Source organism: Mixophyes fleayi, chromosome 3, assembly GCF_038048845.1.
Source record: "Mixophyes fleayi isolate aMixFle1 chromosome 3, aMixFle1.hap1, whole genome shotgun sequence".
NCBI classification, from domain to species: domain Eukaryota; kingdom Metazoa; phylum Chordata; class Amphibia; order Anura; family Limnodynastidae; genus Mixophyes; species Mixophyes fleayi.
In genome coordinates this window covers 282716516-282732429 of record NC_134404.1, presented here as the reverse complement: position 1 = coordinate 282732429, position 15914 = coordinate 282716516, and the positions used below count along the sequence as shown (strand labels likewise).

General features: G+C 39.9%; 1 protein-coding gene across 1 annotated transcript in view; it reads left to right on the top strand.

The window, feature by feature from the left end:
* The window catches only part of HEATR5B (HEAT repeat containing 5B), a 67036-nt gene that overhangs the window by 6007 nt on the left and 45115 nt on the right, over window positions 1-15914 (top strand). Inside the window, exons 4-13 of the mRNA XM_075200956.1 lie at window positions 1007-1115; window positions 1684-1833; window positions 4238-4409; window positions 5002-5159; window positions 5555-5804; window positions 5980-6135; window positions 6237-6487; window positions 7115-7226; window positions 8045-8197; window positions 13592-13691. Of these exons, the coding sequence (XP_075057057.1) occupies window positions 1007-1115; window positions 1684-1833; window positions 4238-4409; window positions 5002-5159; window positions 5555-5804; window positions 5980-6135; window positions 6237-6487; window positions 7115-7226; window positions 8045-8197; window positions 13592-13691 (1611 nt within the window). The remainder of the gene's footprint in view (window positions 1-1006; window positions 1116-1683; window positions 1834-4237; window positions 4410-5001; window positions 5160-5554; window positions 5805-5979; window positions 6136-6236; window positions 6488-7114; window positions 7227-8044; window positions 8198-13591; window positions 13692-15914) is intronic.

Sequence of the window (15914 nt, the reverse complement as noted above, 5' to 3'; positions counted from 1 at the left end):
TTGGATTGAAAGACAGGAAAATGCACACATTGATAACATGCTTTTTAATACTGCATTTCTGCATTCTGTACAGATTAATGTCTTTATGTAATATCATTCGTAACAAATATTTTAAAATGTGTATTGGTTAGCATTGGGCTTATCATGCTTCTGTGTCTTCCTGCTCTACAAATTTAGATCATCTAGAGTGTGTTTACCGATGGTGCAACATAAAGCTCATTGTTTTTTCAGTTGCTTATAGAAAGTCAAGTTCTTGAAGATTTGGCATTTTTGTGTTGCTTTTCTTGCTATCGTGTGACTGTTTCAACTTGCTGCAAAACTGAGACGTATTCAATCTTACAGTAGCCTAGGTGTGTTGAAAGTTGATCACTCCCCCTGGGAAGGGATTAAATTTGCCTTTGAAAACAACCTGCAATATCAAGTGTGTCAGGCGGTTTCCGGAGCAACCAAAATAGTTTCCATTGAATGAAACATTAACTTTACAGCTGTGTAGGGATCGGTGACAGATAGGATTTTTTTTTTTCCAGCAGTTGTACAGAGGTTTCAACCTTGATATCCTCTTGCGTGAAAGGTGAAGATAAAAAGCTGAAAGCCGCATTTTAGACATATGTGTTGTTTTGTTCTACTTGATAAAAGTACATCAAAGCCACAATATAAATGCTATTTAAAAGATGTATGTTTCCCCGCTGTCTAACAAGACACTATTATAAGTCATCCGTATTCTTTTATATGCAATAGGAACTGGTGTCAGTCAACTATATTTTACTGCAAGTTTATTGTCATTGTTTTAACTGACAACATGTATACTTTGATTATGTGATTATGTATTTACACTACTAGGGAATTCTGTGCAATATTTATATGAAAGGCTTTCAGAAATTTTTAGACAGAATGCTTTCTAAAGACTATATTGCACACCTTTACCAAGCACAGTAGTAGTTTGACATTAATTATGATCCATGTTAAAATAAACATTCGCTCTGTGACTATTGCTCCCTTCTTCCAGGGCTGCTGTTGCATGTGTAGGAGCATTTTATGAAAAGATGGGCAGGATGTTGGGGAGCTCCTTTCACGAAACTGTAAATAACCTGCTAAAGTCCCTGAAAAGTGCAGAGGTAAGTAACAATTTTTCACCTAGCCACATTGCAGTTTAGCACAAGTTAGAATCCCAACATTATCAGACTCCCTGTTAGGTTGGTCATTTTTAACCTTTTATTAATACAGATGTAATTTTAATTTTCTAAATGTATTTATCGTGTGTTGGATGAGTGCCTGTCTCTTAATCTACAAGGGCATGTAAGCTTGCGAGCAGGGCCTTCTCACCTCTTTGTCTGTTTTACCCAGTTTGTTTATTAGTTCACAATGCTTGTCCACATTTGTAAAGCGCTACGGAATATGTTGGCGCTATATAAATAAATAATGATAATTTGATGTTGCATGGTGAAATATTTGAAGATGTGGGCACAGTGAAGAGAAAGCAGGCTTCATGACTCTGCCCTTAAACAAGATTAAAAGGAAGAAAATGGATATTTGGGTGATTAAGTTTTAAATCAGTTTGACCCAGGTGGACCTTACACAAAGAAGTGCCCAAAACATCACCTTGTTCTAGTAGTTGGAAAATTGATTTTGTTCTGCTTCATGTTCTGTTCTTTGAAGTCTGTTCTTTTTCTCTGTGTTGTCCAGTCACAGGGTCGCAGTGAAATCTTAATGAGTTTGCAGAAAGTGCTTAGTGGCCTTGGTGGGGCTGCAGCTTCCAGTCACAGAGACATTTACAAGAACACTCGATCCTTTTTGACAGACCGGTCCATGGCTGTTCGATGTGCTGTAGCCAAGGTAGTGAAACATGTTGTTTACTCTCACGTGTGTGTGTATGTATATATATATATATATGTATGTATGTATATATATATATATGTGTATGTAATTATATATATATATATATATATATATATATATATATATAGTTAACCCATGCATGATACTCATGCATTCTAGTCAAATCAAGCTACTTAAGGTGTTAAAAAGGTTCTTGTCATCTTCATCGCCACACACACACACACACACATGCCGCTAGGCTTTTATATATTAGATAATGCTAAGAATTTAGTAGGTCAGTGTAGTATATAACTCCGCCCAGCAGGTGGCGCTCTGTCACCCGGTAGTTTTTTCCACACACACACACTAACACACGCCGCTAGGCTTTTCTATATTAGATATATATATCAATTTACCCTTGTATATGCCTTGCTATATGAAACTCTGCTATCAATATTTGGCCATTATTGTGGGTTCTTAGAAAGTAAAATTAGCTGAATCTACAAAAACACTGATTTATTTTAATCCTGAAATTATCATTTTTCTGTACAGTAAATATCAGGCGCTTGTGAAGGGTCGATATATAATCTTGTGTTTGTCCTTTAGTGTCATGCTTCTGAATTTGAGTGTTATTTGTATTTCTTATAGTACCAAAGAGTGCTAACATAATATACACAGCAAAAGCCCCATTTTCCATTTTTCAGATGACTAGGAAAAATTGGTGTCAAATGGTGGAAAAGTTTTAAAATGCCACAAACTTCAAGTAAAATATAGAGAAAAAAATATTGAGGCAATTTGCCATTAGCCACATTGGATTATGTAAACTGTCTATAAGAGAAAAAGAAAAATCTGCGTAGTAAAATGAAATCTTAACTAATCCTTATTTGAGCATATATAGCTAGTCCTACATACCATATGGGCAGTATATTATAAGAACCATATCCCTGAAAAATACGAATTATGCTTACCCTTAATTTTTTCCCTTAAAATACTCCATGGCCACCATTTGAATGGGTAGAATCCCTTTCCAGTTTAGGTAGAGGAAAGTTCTACCTTTATGTCTTTGAGTGACTTCAAGCTGCATTCATTTTTCCAGTTCAATCCTCCATGGCAACTATTACAGTATTATATATCAAGCAATACAGTAGGATGGGCTACAAAGAACAGCTCATCCACTTATACTGCAGAATCATTAATTTATTTAGTGGCTGTATGGAGAATATGTTTCCCAATCTGAGAGTCAGTGGAGGATAAAAGCAAAGGAAGTTTATCCAGCGGACAGCTCTGTCTCTGAAGCCTGAGCCTTTCTTGCCCACGATGTTTGCTTCTGCCAATGTCGAGTGGCCCCACGGGATCTTTAGTACCTTTTGCCCATTTATTTTGTATTCTTATATTACTTCCCTGGTCCATCTGGCAAGTTTAGAATGAGCGCACCCTTTCCGAGGCCCTGCAGAAACCATGAAGAGTTGTTCTGTGCTCCTAAATCCATCTGTCCAGAATAACTAAATGGAATTACCCTTACCAACTCTGAGTGCAGTTTTGTCTCCTTTTCAACATTAGGCTATGGACATAATGGTGGCAGTATATCCTCCTGATTTATGTGGAATGTGGATATTGCTTTTGACAGAAAAGCTAGATTAGTTCCAATTCCACCTTATCTGCATAGACATTCAGTAAGGGCTCCTTGCACCACAGCGCTTGTAATTCTTCAACTCTGTGAGCAGAAGTAATTGTCACCCAACAACACCACCTTTTAGTATTATCCATCTCAAAGAAACTTCTTGCAGACATCAGAGTGTTGAGCAATAAATTGAGGTCCCATGGGGCCAAAAAGGACCTAATAGGACGGATTTTTCTTTACTGCTTGGAAGAAGCAAATGATCAAATCGTCTGAAGCTAACTTGGTAGCTAAGAGCACACTCAATGCAGACACACGAGTGAGTCCTTTGCTGAAACTATCCTGAAGAAAGTCAGAGACCTGTGGAATATTTTCAGCAGGTGGATTAAATTTAGAGTCGCACCATGTAATTCTATAAGTGAAGTTATTTTTTTTTCTGTTCTGATTTCTTGCTCTGAGCAATTCCCTCTCAATCTCCCTGCTATTAAAGCCTGAGATTGACTCCCTTTTTTTTTTTTTTTGCTGCCGAAGACATGATCATTGCTACTTCTACCATCATGATTCTGTTGTTGGTGTGTTTTCGTTTTTTTTTGTGTTTGTTTTGAAAGACCCATACATTTATTTTAAACACTCATTTTACAATTTTTACTGTATGTTTTCTGAGTAAATGTTGTGTAAATATAGGAAAAGATAGTGTAATATTTTGGCGTCCTGAAATTGTTGTAGAGCATAACCAGGAATATAAAAATTGTATTTCATGAAAACATTATTTATATCCATTTAATAATGTATTTGTTTCCACAGTGCTTGCTGGAGCTTCAGAGTGAGGCTGTCTTTATGTGGACTGCAGAGCTAGAGAATGTGGCAACACTTTGTTTCAAGGCTCTAGAAGGTTCTAACTATGGTGTCAGAGTTGCGGTGTCTAAACTACTAGGAACCGTTATGGCTACAGCATTAATGCCAAAACAGGCAGCAGGTAGGTTTTCCAGCAATTCTGCTTAAAATACAAATAGTTCTGGTCTACTCTTACAATCTGTCTATGGACTACTCATTTGTAATGGCAACTGCAGGTGACTAAAGATTTGAAAATTGGTGCTCAGGATTATGAACTTAAAATGTGTATAGTAGGGATAGTTCTGATGTTAAACAAGTACTATATTTGTGAGGATTGAGAGAATTAAGGTCTGTAACATTTGTTACAATAGCGGACAATAATGTACATTATAGTACATAATAAAGGATACAGTGGCGTGAAAAAGTAACTAATAGTCCCTGTGGCAATTTGTTTGACATTTTTGACAATTTCTTCAATATAACCAGTTAACTTGTAATAAAATGGTACATCTGATGTAGTAACTTTACGTATGCACCTAACTAGTATTTCACCTTACTATGTAGCTTTAAATACATTCTGCTGTTACTCTTGCTTGAATACTGCATAACGATTTAAATTGATCACTGTCCTGTAACTCTGTAACTGAAAAGAATGATATGTGTTTAATGAAAATCTGTCTTCTACATTTGTCCAATATTTGCTTATATGGACGGTGTTCTGTTTGTTGGTGAAGTGATGCGTCAGAATGTGAAGAAAGCCACGTTAGAAGAGGTACTGGAGTTAATGGCTACTGGATTTCTGCGTGGAGGCTCTGGATTTCTTAAAAGCGGAGGAGAAATGCTAAAGGGTGGAGGATCAATCAGTCGAGAAGTACGAGTTGGTGTGACACAGGTCAGCCATAGACTTTTTGTGTGTGTGGTTTTTTTTTCTTGTGAGGACTAAAAGACTTTATATACAAAAATAATCCAGGACCACTTTCACCTACGCCCTATTCTAACTGCATTTGCTGTTGATTGAAGTTACTTTTGTTAATTCTTCAAGTGCACTGCATGCACATACAGGACTGAGAATTCCCTTTCTCTCTTGTGTGTATTTTGTGTGTGATCATTACCAGTTTCGGACTATGCAAATAATTTGCTGTAAAACAAGGTCTAGTGCACATTGCCTACATAAAGCACATATGCTACAAGCGGTGGGAAGAGAGTTGGGTTGGGGGGTGGAAACATCTGAACAAGAAAATAAATAAATGTATATACTGCTGAAACATTGATTTGTTTTAATTACAGGCATATGTAGTGTTTGTCACTGCTTTAGGGGGCCAGTGGCTGGAGCGCAATTTTGCCACATTTCTCTCTCATGTTCTTGACCTTGTGTCACATCCCCGAGCTACTCAGACACATGTGGAGGCAGTCTACTCCCGAAGATGTGTGTCCTTTATTTTAAGGGCCACTGTTGGCAGTTTGCTTGGAGAGAAGGCTCAAAATGCAGCGGCTAAAGAGATCTGCCAGGCCATCAATAAACAAATGAAGTCTGTGGGTAAGATTTTTTAAAAATATTTTTGTTATTTAGCAATGTAGCAAAATGACATCTGTAATATGTATTGTGACTCCTCCCTCATACAAGGCTGTTCATAAAGCACAGAAAGTTGCATAGGACTGCCCTTTTCAATAAATTTTTATGTGCAATAACCTCTGCTGTGAATCTCTTGCAGAAGCTGTTGTGAATGATGCAAACAATGAAAATAAAGTGGGTACTGCAGATGTATCTGCTAGTCAGCATGTGATGGTGTGCGCTCTGCAGGAGCTGGGGAGTCTGGTTCAAAGTCTGAACTCAACTGCATCTCCTCTTATACAGGAGCCTTCAATAGGTAACATAGCAATGAGTAAACTTACATTTTATGTTCTTGTACGTTATATGAGTTGCATGTGCATAGGAAAGTCTTTGTTTAACCTTTTCTTTGGTATTTAGGACTCCTGGATACTGTGACCTCTGTGCTTCTTCACCCCAGCATGGCAGCCAGGCTTGCCGCAGCATGGTGTTTGCGTTGTGTTGCAGTGGCCCTACCCTTCCAGCTGACCCCACTCCTGGACAGGTGTGCCGAGAGGCTTAATAACCTTAAGAATTCCCCAGAAGCTGTTAGTGGTTACAGCTTTGCTATGGCTGCCCTGCTTGGAGGTGTACATCAGTGCCCCCTGGGAATTCCTCACTCCAAAGGGAAGGTAAGGAACGGTTCACCTAGCCCTATATAATAAAGATGGATTTAGAAGAATGCATCAACTTTCCCTTTCCTCTCACTGGTACATTGATAGGTGTCCCAGGTCTAAGACCCATGCGGCTGCGTCACAAACACATCGGTACAAATGACATCTGGCTCCTGTTTGTATAGATGCAGATTTAATTTGTACTCATGGGTCTTTCAGTGCTCAAACATCAAGGAAGCCTTTCAGGTCCTATGGATACTAGGCCCCAGGTTTGGCGTGGTGAAAGAAGTAGCATCTCTCCAATCTCCACTAATTATTAATTGTACGTTTATTATAATTGGATTTATCAGCCCAACTTGGACAACTAACCTGTGTAGTTCATGACTATTTCATTCACTATGGCTCAGAGATAAGCCAATTCATTGTCTCGGCAGTTACATTGCAGTGGGTTATATTGCATTATATCGGAACACCTCCATAATTACTAAAATATATTCAGCTTCAAAATAGAAATCTCTTAATGACATTATAAATATGCACTATTTATACTTTATTGAAGAATATGATCTCAGTCAAATATTGGAGTTTATATTTATGATCTGGAAGCCTTTTTTATATGAAGCTTGCTTGTACTTTGTTTTACAGATGGTTGTGAGTATAGCTGAGGACCTGTTACGCACAGCATCACAGAACAGCAGACTGTCCCTGCAGCGTACCCAGGCTGGGTGGCTGCTGCTTGGGGCTCTGATGACATTAGGTATGTGTTCTCTAAGCCAAATCTCTAAATAATTTCACATTGTTTTGATGAGTACAATTTCTCCTACATCCTATTTGGTGGGCACTGCTGCACCATTGGGTATAAAGGGCGCTGTGCTAGGAGTAAGGCACAAAACTACAATAAACTTGTCTGAACATGCCCTCCCTCTATGCCTGCTGGCTCTGTAGCTTTGCAATCTGTATGTACTACTTTTTTTTTTTTTTTTTTTTTTACTGTTTTCAGCTTTCCTATGCTATACTTATGCCATACTGTTTTTTGTCTATTTGCAAATCACTAGCCCTAGCTTCTTTACCATACTAACCAATTTTACTTGCTTTTCTCCAGGATCTCTCCTAGAGAGTAGGCAAATATGTTCTTATAAATATTTAGGTGGCTGCTTCCTGAAATATGTATTGGAATAATTGTTTTTATTTATATGGGATAATACACTAAAATTATATGGATATCATAAGTCACGGTTGGAAGTCTGACCAAAGAATAGCTCAAGGCTGTAGGCCATGTGCTTGTGTACAGGTTATAGAAATCCAAGGTAACTTCTAATATCCCTACTGATTTATATTGATTACAGGATGGATTATTTTTTACTCATGTTTTCCTAAAGAACGCTTTAGTCATGACATCCGAAGTTACCAATCTTATAAGCAATGACAACAGATCTCAAGGTTTATTTACAGGAATGTATGCATATATTAATATCACTTATTATATACCTTTATTTACATATTCTATGATAAATTTTTGTATAGCTTCATCGAGTTACTTCAGATCTATTTAATCTGTGCTGTATTGATCCACAGGCCCCTCAGTTGTACGCTATCATCTTCCTAAGATGCTTCTGTTGTGGAGAAATGTGTTTCCTCGCTCTTTGAAGGAGCTGGAGGCTGAAAAAGCTAGGGGAGACTCTTTTACTTGGCAGGTGACCCTGGAAGGCCGTGCTGGAGCACTTTGTGGTAAGAATCTGCTGTAAAGGGATTTGCCACCTTAAGAATACTTTACTACTGCTAGAGTAAGGGGTTTGCAATGTACACATCGTTTTTTTGTTTTGTTTTTTGCTTTTGAAGTTTCCGGTGATTTGAAAAAGAACTTTCCTCATAGTCTAGTACTGACAGTCTACTCATGACATCTTTAGTCTTCTCTCTTTTTGTAAATGGCTTGATTGTTTGATCGAATATACCGCCTTGGTAGTTACTGTCTACTTTGTTTTTAACAGGCCTCAACATTTTTTTCCCCAAAATCTAGGCAACAGCTTTAAGCTTTAGATCGCAGAATTTTAATATACAATGCATACCAATGTTTTTTAAAGGGGGAAGTGGGTGTGGCTTATGCAGATTTATGTGTAAATTTCAATACTTGCTGAAATAACCAATACTGAAGAAAATTTCTAGTGGCAAAAACATAATCAATTCCTAATATTTAGATTGGTGGTCCCTCTCCTCCCCTTTCCCTCCTCTCTCTTCCTTCCCTACCTTTAATACAAATGTTTGAAAAAAGTATTAAAATTAGACACCGGCTATGTCTATTATTCTGTTTCTTTATTGTTGTATTATTGTTTAACTGTTGAACATCTTGTATTGTTTATTTATATTGTTTGTAGAATTTCCAGTTTTATTCCAATTTCCCTATAAGAGCACTGCAGCATAGCACATCTTCTTTCCCCGTTTCCCTGTGTGGCTGTGTCCGACTCTCGAGAACTTCTATCTAACCCAAGCCCTCCACATTGATAGTTCACCATTATTTCTTTGCAAAATGCCAGATCAAACCACCTGTGGGCAGGGCCGGATTAACTCGAGGTCTAACTGGGCTATAGCCCAGGGGCCTCGGGCATCCAGGGGGCCCCTCAAAGTCCTCAGCAGCATTATTAATCGGTCCGGGGGCGGGGGCGCCCCCGGCCCGATCAATGCTGCTGAGCACTGTCCGTGCGATCATCCATCCCCGGCGCCGCATAGTAATCTGCTAACTGAGGAGATCTCGCGAGAGTTAGTGAACTCTCGCAAGATCTCCTCAGTAAGGAGCTTACTGAGCGCCACGGAAGGAGGACTGCACTGACAGGTAAGTGCTTGGGGGGGGGGGCCTCGCGGCGGGCGGCTCACATTGGGGACCTCACGGGGGAATGGATGGCCCCTTAGCCCAGGGGCCTCCATTCCCTTAATCCGGCCCTGCCTGTGGGATAACCCTCTGTTCTCCTTGTGCTGCCTCACAGTATTTTGTGATGCTGGGGCCAAATTGTGACCAATTCCTTGCTCGGTTTATGGACTGTATTCCCTACCTTCCAATACATGGTTGGAGGTTCCACTGGTATGTGTCGGTTTCAAAACTGCATTGGCCAGATTCCTGATGCAGTCTGTTGCTGACTTGTTGAGTGTTGAAAGCGCAAGTGATCCTTCTGCCCTCTGGTTAAACTTTTGGAGGGGTCAGATGGTGGTTGACCACTTCTCAAGTAAGCAGGAAGGAGAGACTAGGTAACTTGATTGAACCAAAATCTAACAAATCTCTTGCAGCAACATAGTCTGTTGACCATTGTATCAGAGCTGTGCGTATGGACCATAACGATCAGAGCCAGCATCTTCATTATTTGTTTATTTTTTGAAAGAAAAATATCTTTTTTTTTTTTTTTTTTCTATTTCCCAGACCAGTTTTTTAATGAGTTTGGTGTTTGGGTAAGACACCCAGACATACATTTTCACCCTTTGCAAATAGTTTGAGACCTATTTACTGTTTCTCTGGACGACCTGAAGCTACAGGAAAGTTGTTCAGTAGTAGACTCTCCTGTCTGACAGCTATCTAAGAGGCAAACTATTGCTCTACCAGATGCAAGATCTTTCAAGTACTCCTCAGGCAAAAGTCTAGACTGCTTGCTTAAAAGCCTTTTTTTCACTATTTGTGTCTGCTCTGTAGCCATTTTTAGTTGCACTTGGGTTGTTAATGTGACCTCCACTTAGACAGAGCAATTCCTGGAATGGTTGCAGATGGCACACACAGGGCATAAATTATGTACCTGGTTTCTTGTATCCAGAATGTTCCATCTTTCACATAAGGCTTGAACTTCAGATTAGAGTCAAGTATCTCTGCTAATGAGGAGGTGGTGAGCACGGAACTATGGCTAAAATCTAGGGCAGTGGATAATACTTCCAAGATTCCAAGACAATGCTGTCTGCATTAAGGAAAAGCTTTTTTGGGCATGAGCTGGAAAAAGAACCATTAAAAATGCTGCAAATGAGAAGAAAGGCTCTCTTCCACAGAGCAAATCTAAGTTCATTCTTTTTTGTCAATAGAGTTCTTTTCATCTCTCTTGTAGTAAGCGCTACTTTGACCAGCCCTCAATCTCCCAAGCTTCAAAGAAGAACAGGCGAAAAGCAAATCCTCTGACATCATTTAGTCCTCCCACGTACCAGTGGTTGTTTGCCTTCTCCTCTTTAGCAACTTCTGGTCTCACTCGGTGTCTGACCCTTGAGTGCTTAATGTTGTCAGCCGAGAGTACTGGATATCCCTTTTGGCTCTCCCCCTAGTTTTTTTTCATATCCTGGTTTACTCAGGAAAGCCTTCCATTCCACCTTTTCGGGTTTTTACGGGTTGCTGAGCGTAGTAGCCAACTGTCCTGTTTCTGTGCATTTAGTGGGGTCTGGGATTTTATTCCAGTCTCTTCCTGTTTCCCAAAATGAGAAGGTACATTCTGCCATGTTTTGGCTCTAAAAGTCCTCAACAAATACATTTGTATGCAGTGATTCAAGATGCAGTGATTCAGAAGCTGATCTAGGACATGAAGGAAGCAGAATTCCTGGTATTCCTGGATATAAAAGACACAAACTTATGCTTTCCCATCCAGGAATATTTTTAGTACTTCTTCAGTTTTGTTTTCCATTGGGTGAACTTTTCAATTTTGAACACTTCTCTTCAGCTTGTCGGCAGCTTTGCAGGCCTTCAACAAGGTCATAACGGCGGTGGTGGCACTTCTGGGTCATGATTGTACCTTATCTGGACAATGTCATGGTTAAAGCCTGGTCCAAGAAGCTATCAATTTTATCCCTGGAATGCTATGACTATATTGTAAACCTCTTTTCCCTTCAAACTTTATTATTCCTGGAACACCTTTTTCACATTGTGTGACAGTGAGTATTACTTCCACAGAACAAGATTAATTTTTTTTTTCAGGTTCTCTTTCCTTCTGACCACCTTTCGCTTGACCATGAAGAACAATATGAAAGTGGTAGGAAATATGGTCTCCATTTAGAAGTTGTTACATACACACAGTTCCTTCAGTGCATGCTTTTACAACTGTATTAACTAGTTTCCCAAGTACCATTTGAGCTCCATCTAGCTTTCTCTCAAGGTGGTTTGCATCACTCAGGTAGCGGATGGACCTGGCTTTTCTGGTGTTGGGGAGGCCCTTCTAAGTCCAATTTAAGGTGGTGATCAATATAGATAACAGCCTTCTGGATTGGGGGGATGTGTACATGCGCCAATAGATCCAAAGGACATTGTCTTCTATGGTGTCCTCCATACTGATCAACATCTTGGAGCTCTGGGCCAGATAAAGGGCCATTACTCCTGTAGTGCCAGGCAAACATGATGGAGTTTCACTACTTTGATGGGGTTCTCTATTTGTGTGTGTGTTCCTTTCCAGCTCCCAGGGATTCTTGAGCTTGGACTTCTTTTTGGTTCTCTTTTGTGGCCACAGAAAAAGGTTTGTTGCCACCCCAGCATCTACCTACTGCTGGATCTGTATAGCCATTTGGTGGGCTTACCTTGTGGTGCTACCGGTCAGACAGAGTTGTTTGTACATCTTGGACATTGCGGCATGGGCCGTCCACAAACCAGATCTGCTGAACACCCACCTCGGAGACTGCCTTGGTTGGATTGTTCTCCAGGTAGCTTTTACTGCTTAGCATTCTTCTCCTTTATCCCCCTGCGAATGGAGAATAATAGATTTTATTTATTTTATTTTTTAACTTACAGTTAAATACTTTTATTTTTGATGCTTTAGGGAGATACTGATCAGTCAACCATTAATGTGGGATGTCTGTCCTTAAAGCTGCTTTTCTTGTTTTCTCTTTTGATTTTGTTTCTTTGCTGGGCTGATGGTAAGTTGTGGAAAAGCACATGGCTATAAGGGAGTGAAGAGGTCAGTTTTTGGATTAAGTGCTCTTCCTCCTATGGGTTGTAATATTATCCATTGTCTATGTCCCCCTATAGCATCAGAGATGATAATTTTACTTTAAGTCAAAAAAAACCCCTCTTTATTGATTGTAAACATGGAATAATAACAGGGGCACCGTTTTCAATGGAGAAAAAAAAATTGTGCTGCTCTCCTTCAGCCCACAAATTGAAATGAATACACACATTCAGAGGGAACAGGGTCTATGTAAAGAAAGATTTATTGTTTAATGTTTTGTTGAACATTAATAGAAATAAAAACCCTACTTATAAAGATACAGCATGTTCTCCTTTTGGTACTAACAGATTTATATTTCCTCTGTTGTCTGTACACAGTGGAGACAGCCATTTAGTGCATCTACATTCTCAGGAATGTTGGTTCAGGCCACAAATTGGCTGCCTCCAGCAGTTTAGTTTTGTGCCTATATTGTCTGCCCTGCACGCATAAATGTACGTTCTTGGAAGATGAACTAACAAGTTGTTGGGGGAGGTGGAAGCATCTGAGGATGCTCTGTGCAAAAGTATTAACGTCACCGTAAAAGTCAAACCTCCTAACACTTTAGAGCTACTTCTTTAGTTGACTAAAACATTTCCTTTTTTTTTTCTCCTAAATTACTGCTTAGTTTAGGCTCATTTATGTCTTGTGGCTCTTTTGTGTGTTTCGAAGCTGTCTTTTTCACTGGGCTTTTCCCAGGAGTTGTAAGTCGAAGATGCACAAATTCTTGATTCAGATGTATGCTTACATTTTCTTTGTGTGTATGTGCAGTACAGAAATGTCTATTTTGTTTGTTTATTTAAGCTTCAAGTTTTATGTTAAATTGGAAAAATTCTGTAAAGATCAACGTTGGATCTATGGAATCTTTTTTTTATTAACCTTTATTTTATATAGCACCACCATTTTACACAGCGCTTTACAGGGAATGTTTAATCATTGTGATCAGTAGCTATCCTAGTGGAGTTAACGGTCTACTCTCTACATATACACCAATTTTGTCCCGAGCCAATTACAATGGCAGCATGTTTTTGGACTGTGGGAAGAAACTGGAATGCCAAGGGAAATCTTGCAAGAATTTTGGACAATTTAGTAAATGTTCCCAAGATGGTAGAACACTAATGATAATTTACTTATCATTTTTTTTTTTTTTTTATGTTGTTGTGCTGTTTTAACAGAACATTTCTTTTCTGTTTTCAAGCTATGCGCAGTTTTGTTGCTCATTGCCCTGAACTGCTTACAGAAGATGTGATCAGGAAATTGATGACCCCTATTGAGTGTGCTATGACCATGATGTCACAGTAAGTATTGGCACACAGTTGGCTGGAGGAAGCTGTGTGTTGTTCATACTTTTGGGGGTATATTTACTAAATTGAGGGTTTGAAAAAGTGGGGATGTTGCCTATAACAACCAATAGGATTCTAGCTGTCATTTTGTAGAATGTAATAACTAAATGACAGCTGGAATGTGATTGGTTGCTATAGGCAACATCTCCACTTTTTCAAACCCGCAGTTTAGTAAATCTAGTCCTTGAAATAATACAAGTTGCATATGATATGCATCAGACAAGTTAGACTAAAAAGTATTCAAATTTTGTATTGTAAAGCTTTTATACTTAGTCAGGACATAATGAGTAGAAAGAAGTAAAAACAATCAGTTTTAAGTGAAATAAATATACCTTTTATATGTATGTTACACAACAGTATGAAAATAAAATATGAACACAAATTATAGGACTGGAGATGAATTGGACAAGAAAACAAATGAGTCTGAAGAAAGTGAATGGTAAACAGAGGATGAATATGGGGAAAGTAGAAAGGTGGAGAAACAAGAATGAAGAAAATAAAGAATGTGGCAGTTGGATAGATAAAGAATAGAGGGAAAGGAAGAAATGAATGTGTTGTGGAGAAGTGTAAAGATTGAAATTGGGGAGAGAAGTGGTTAAAAAGAAGAGATAAATATAAATTTGAAACAGAATGAAGAGGATGAATTGGGAAAAGAGATAAAAGGTTTACTGTAAAAATATAAGAGAAATACTAAAAAATACACAAATAAATTACTTTTGAACTTTTATTTTCCAAATAGCTCACTTCTTATGTTGGTTGTTAGCAAGTATATGTCAAGTATAAGTTCTTGAGTAGATATGTTTCACTTTTATAAAATTTTTAAAAGCTCAATTTTGTATGTATACTTCTCTGAACGTATTTTGAGTAATTTCATGTTTAAGTTGTTGACAAAATGTCCTCAATCTCTGGCCCTGGTTGAAATATTGTCATTTTAAATTGATTTTAAGTGGTCTCCCCTCAGCCGCAGTGTGGTGTAGACACTTTTGAAATCCCCTCCTGAAAACTCAAGGTCCTGCTCCTCTATACCCCCTTGACTGATTTTTATAATGGGCAAAAAAGGTACCTTGGAAGCAGGCAGGCAGAGGTAGCGTCCAATGTGGAATCGTCTACAGGGAGGACGACCTGTTGCTCCAGTACCAGCCAGTTCCATTGGGCACCAGACCATTCTAGGGAGGTAAATGGCTCCCCTTCCTCCTGGAAGGGAGCAGGACTCCCTTCATTAATATTAATTATTAATATTTATTTATCAGGCGCTACAAGGCATCCGCAGCGCCGTACAGAGACAAACAAAATCACAATACAATGGGAGACAGCACAGTACAGTAAACACAGCAACTCAGTACGCTCAGTGCACAGCTAGAGAGGGCGGGGAAGGGGGAGGGAGGATCCGAAAACGACGGGGTCCAAGAAGGGGGGCGCGGAAGACAGGGAGACCACCAGGGGGGAGGAGGGAGCGAAAGTGGACGTGGGGTGGAGGACCTTTGAGGAGGAGGGCTAAGTAGCTGGAGAGCAGAGTTAGAAGTGGTGGAAACAGGAGGAGAGATGGCCCTGCTCAGAGGAGCGTACAATCTAAGGGGAGGGGTGGATAGACAGAGAGACGCAGGGGAGAGAGGGAGAGTAGGGGGACAGAGGCAGAAGATAAGGTAGGAAGTTAAGTGGGAGACAGAAAGGCTTTAAGAAAAAGGTGGGTTTTTAGGGCCCGTTTGAAGCTGGACAGATTAGGGGAAGTTCTGATGGAGGGAGGGAGCTTGTTCCAGTGGAGGGGGGCAGCGCGGGCGAAGTCTTGGATACGCGCGTGGGAGGAGGTTATAAGGGGGGAAGAGAGGCGACGGCCAGAGGCAGAACGGAGAGGGCGGGATGGAGCATGAATAGAGAGGAGGGTGGAGATGTAGGGCGCAGTGGAGTTGGCGAGGGCCTTGTAGGTGAGTGTGAGGAGCTTAAAGAGGATTCTGAAGGGGAATGGGAGCCAGTGAAGGGCTAGGTAGAGGGGGGAGACAAAAGAGGAGCGGCGAGAGAGGAAAATAAGCCTAGCTGCAGCGTTAAGGACGGATCGAAGGGGATCGAGATGAGAGTGGGGGAGGCCAGTGAGGAGGAGGTTGCAGTAGTCCAGGCGGGAGATGATCAGAGAATGGATAAGGCATTTGGTGGCATCTTGGGAGAGGAAGGGCCGGATGCGAG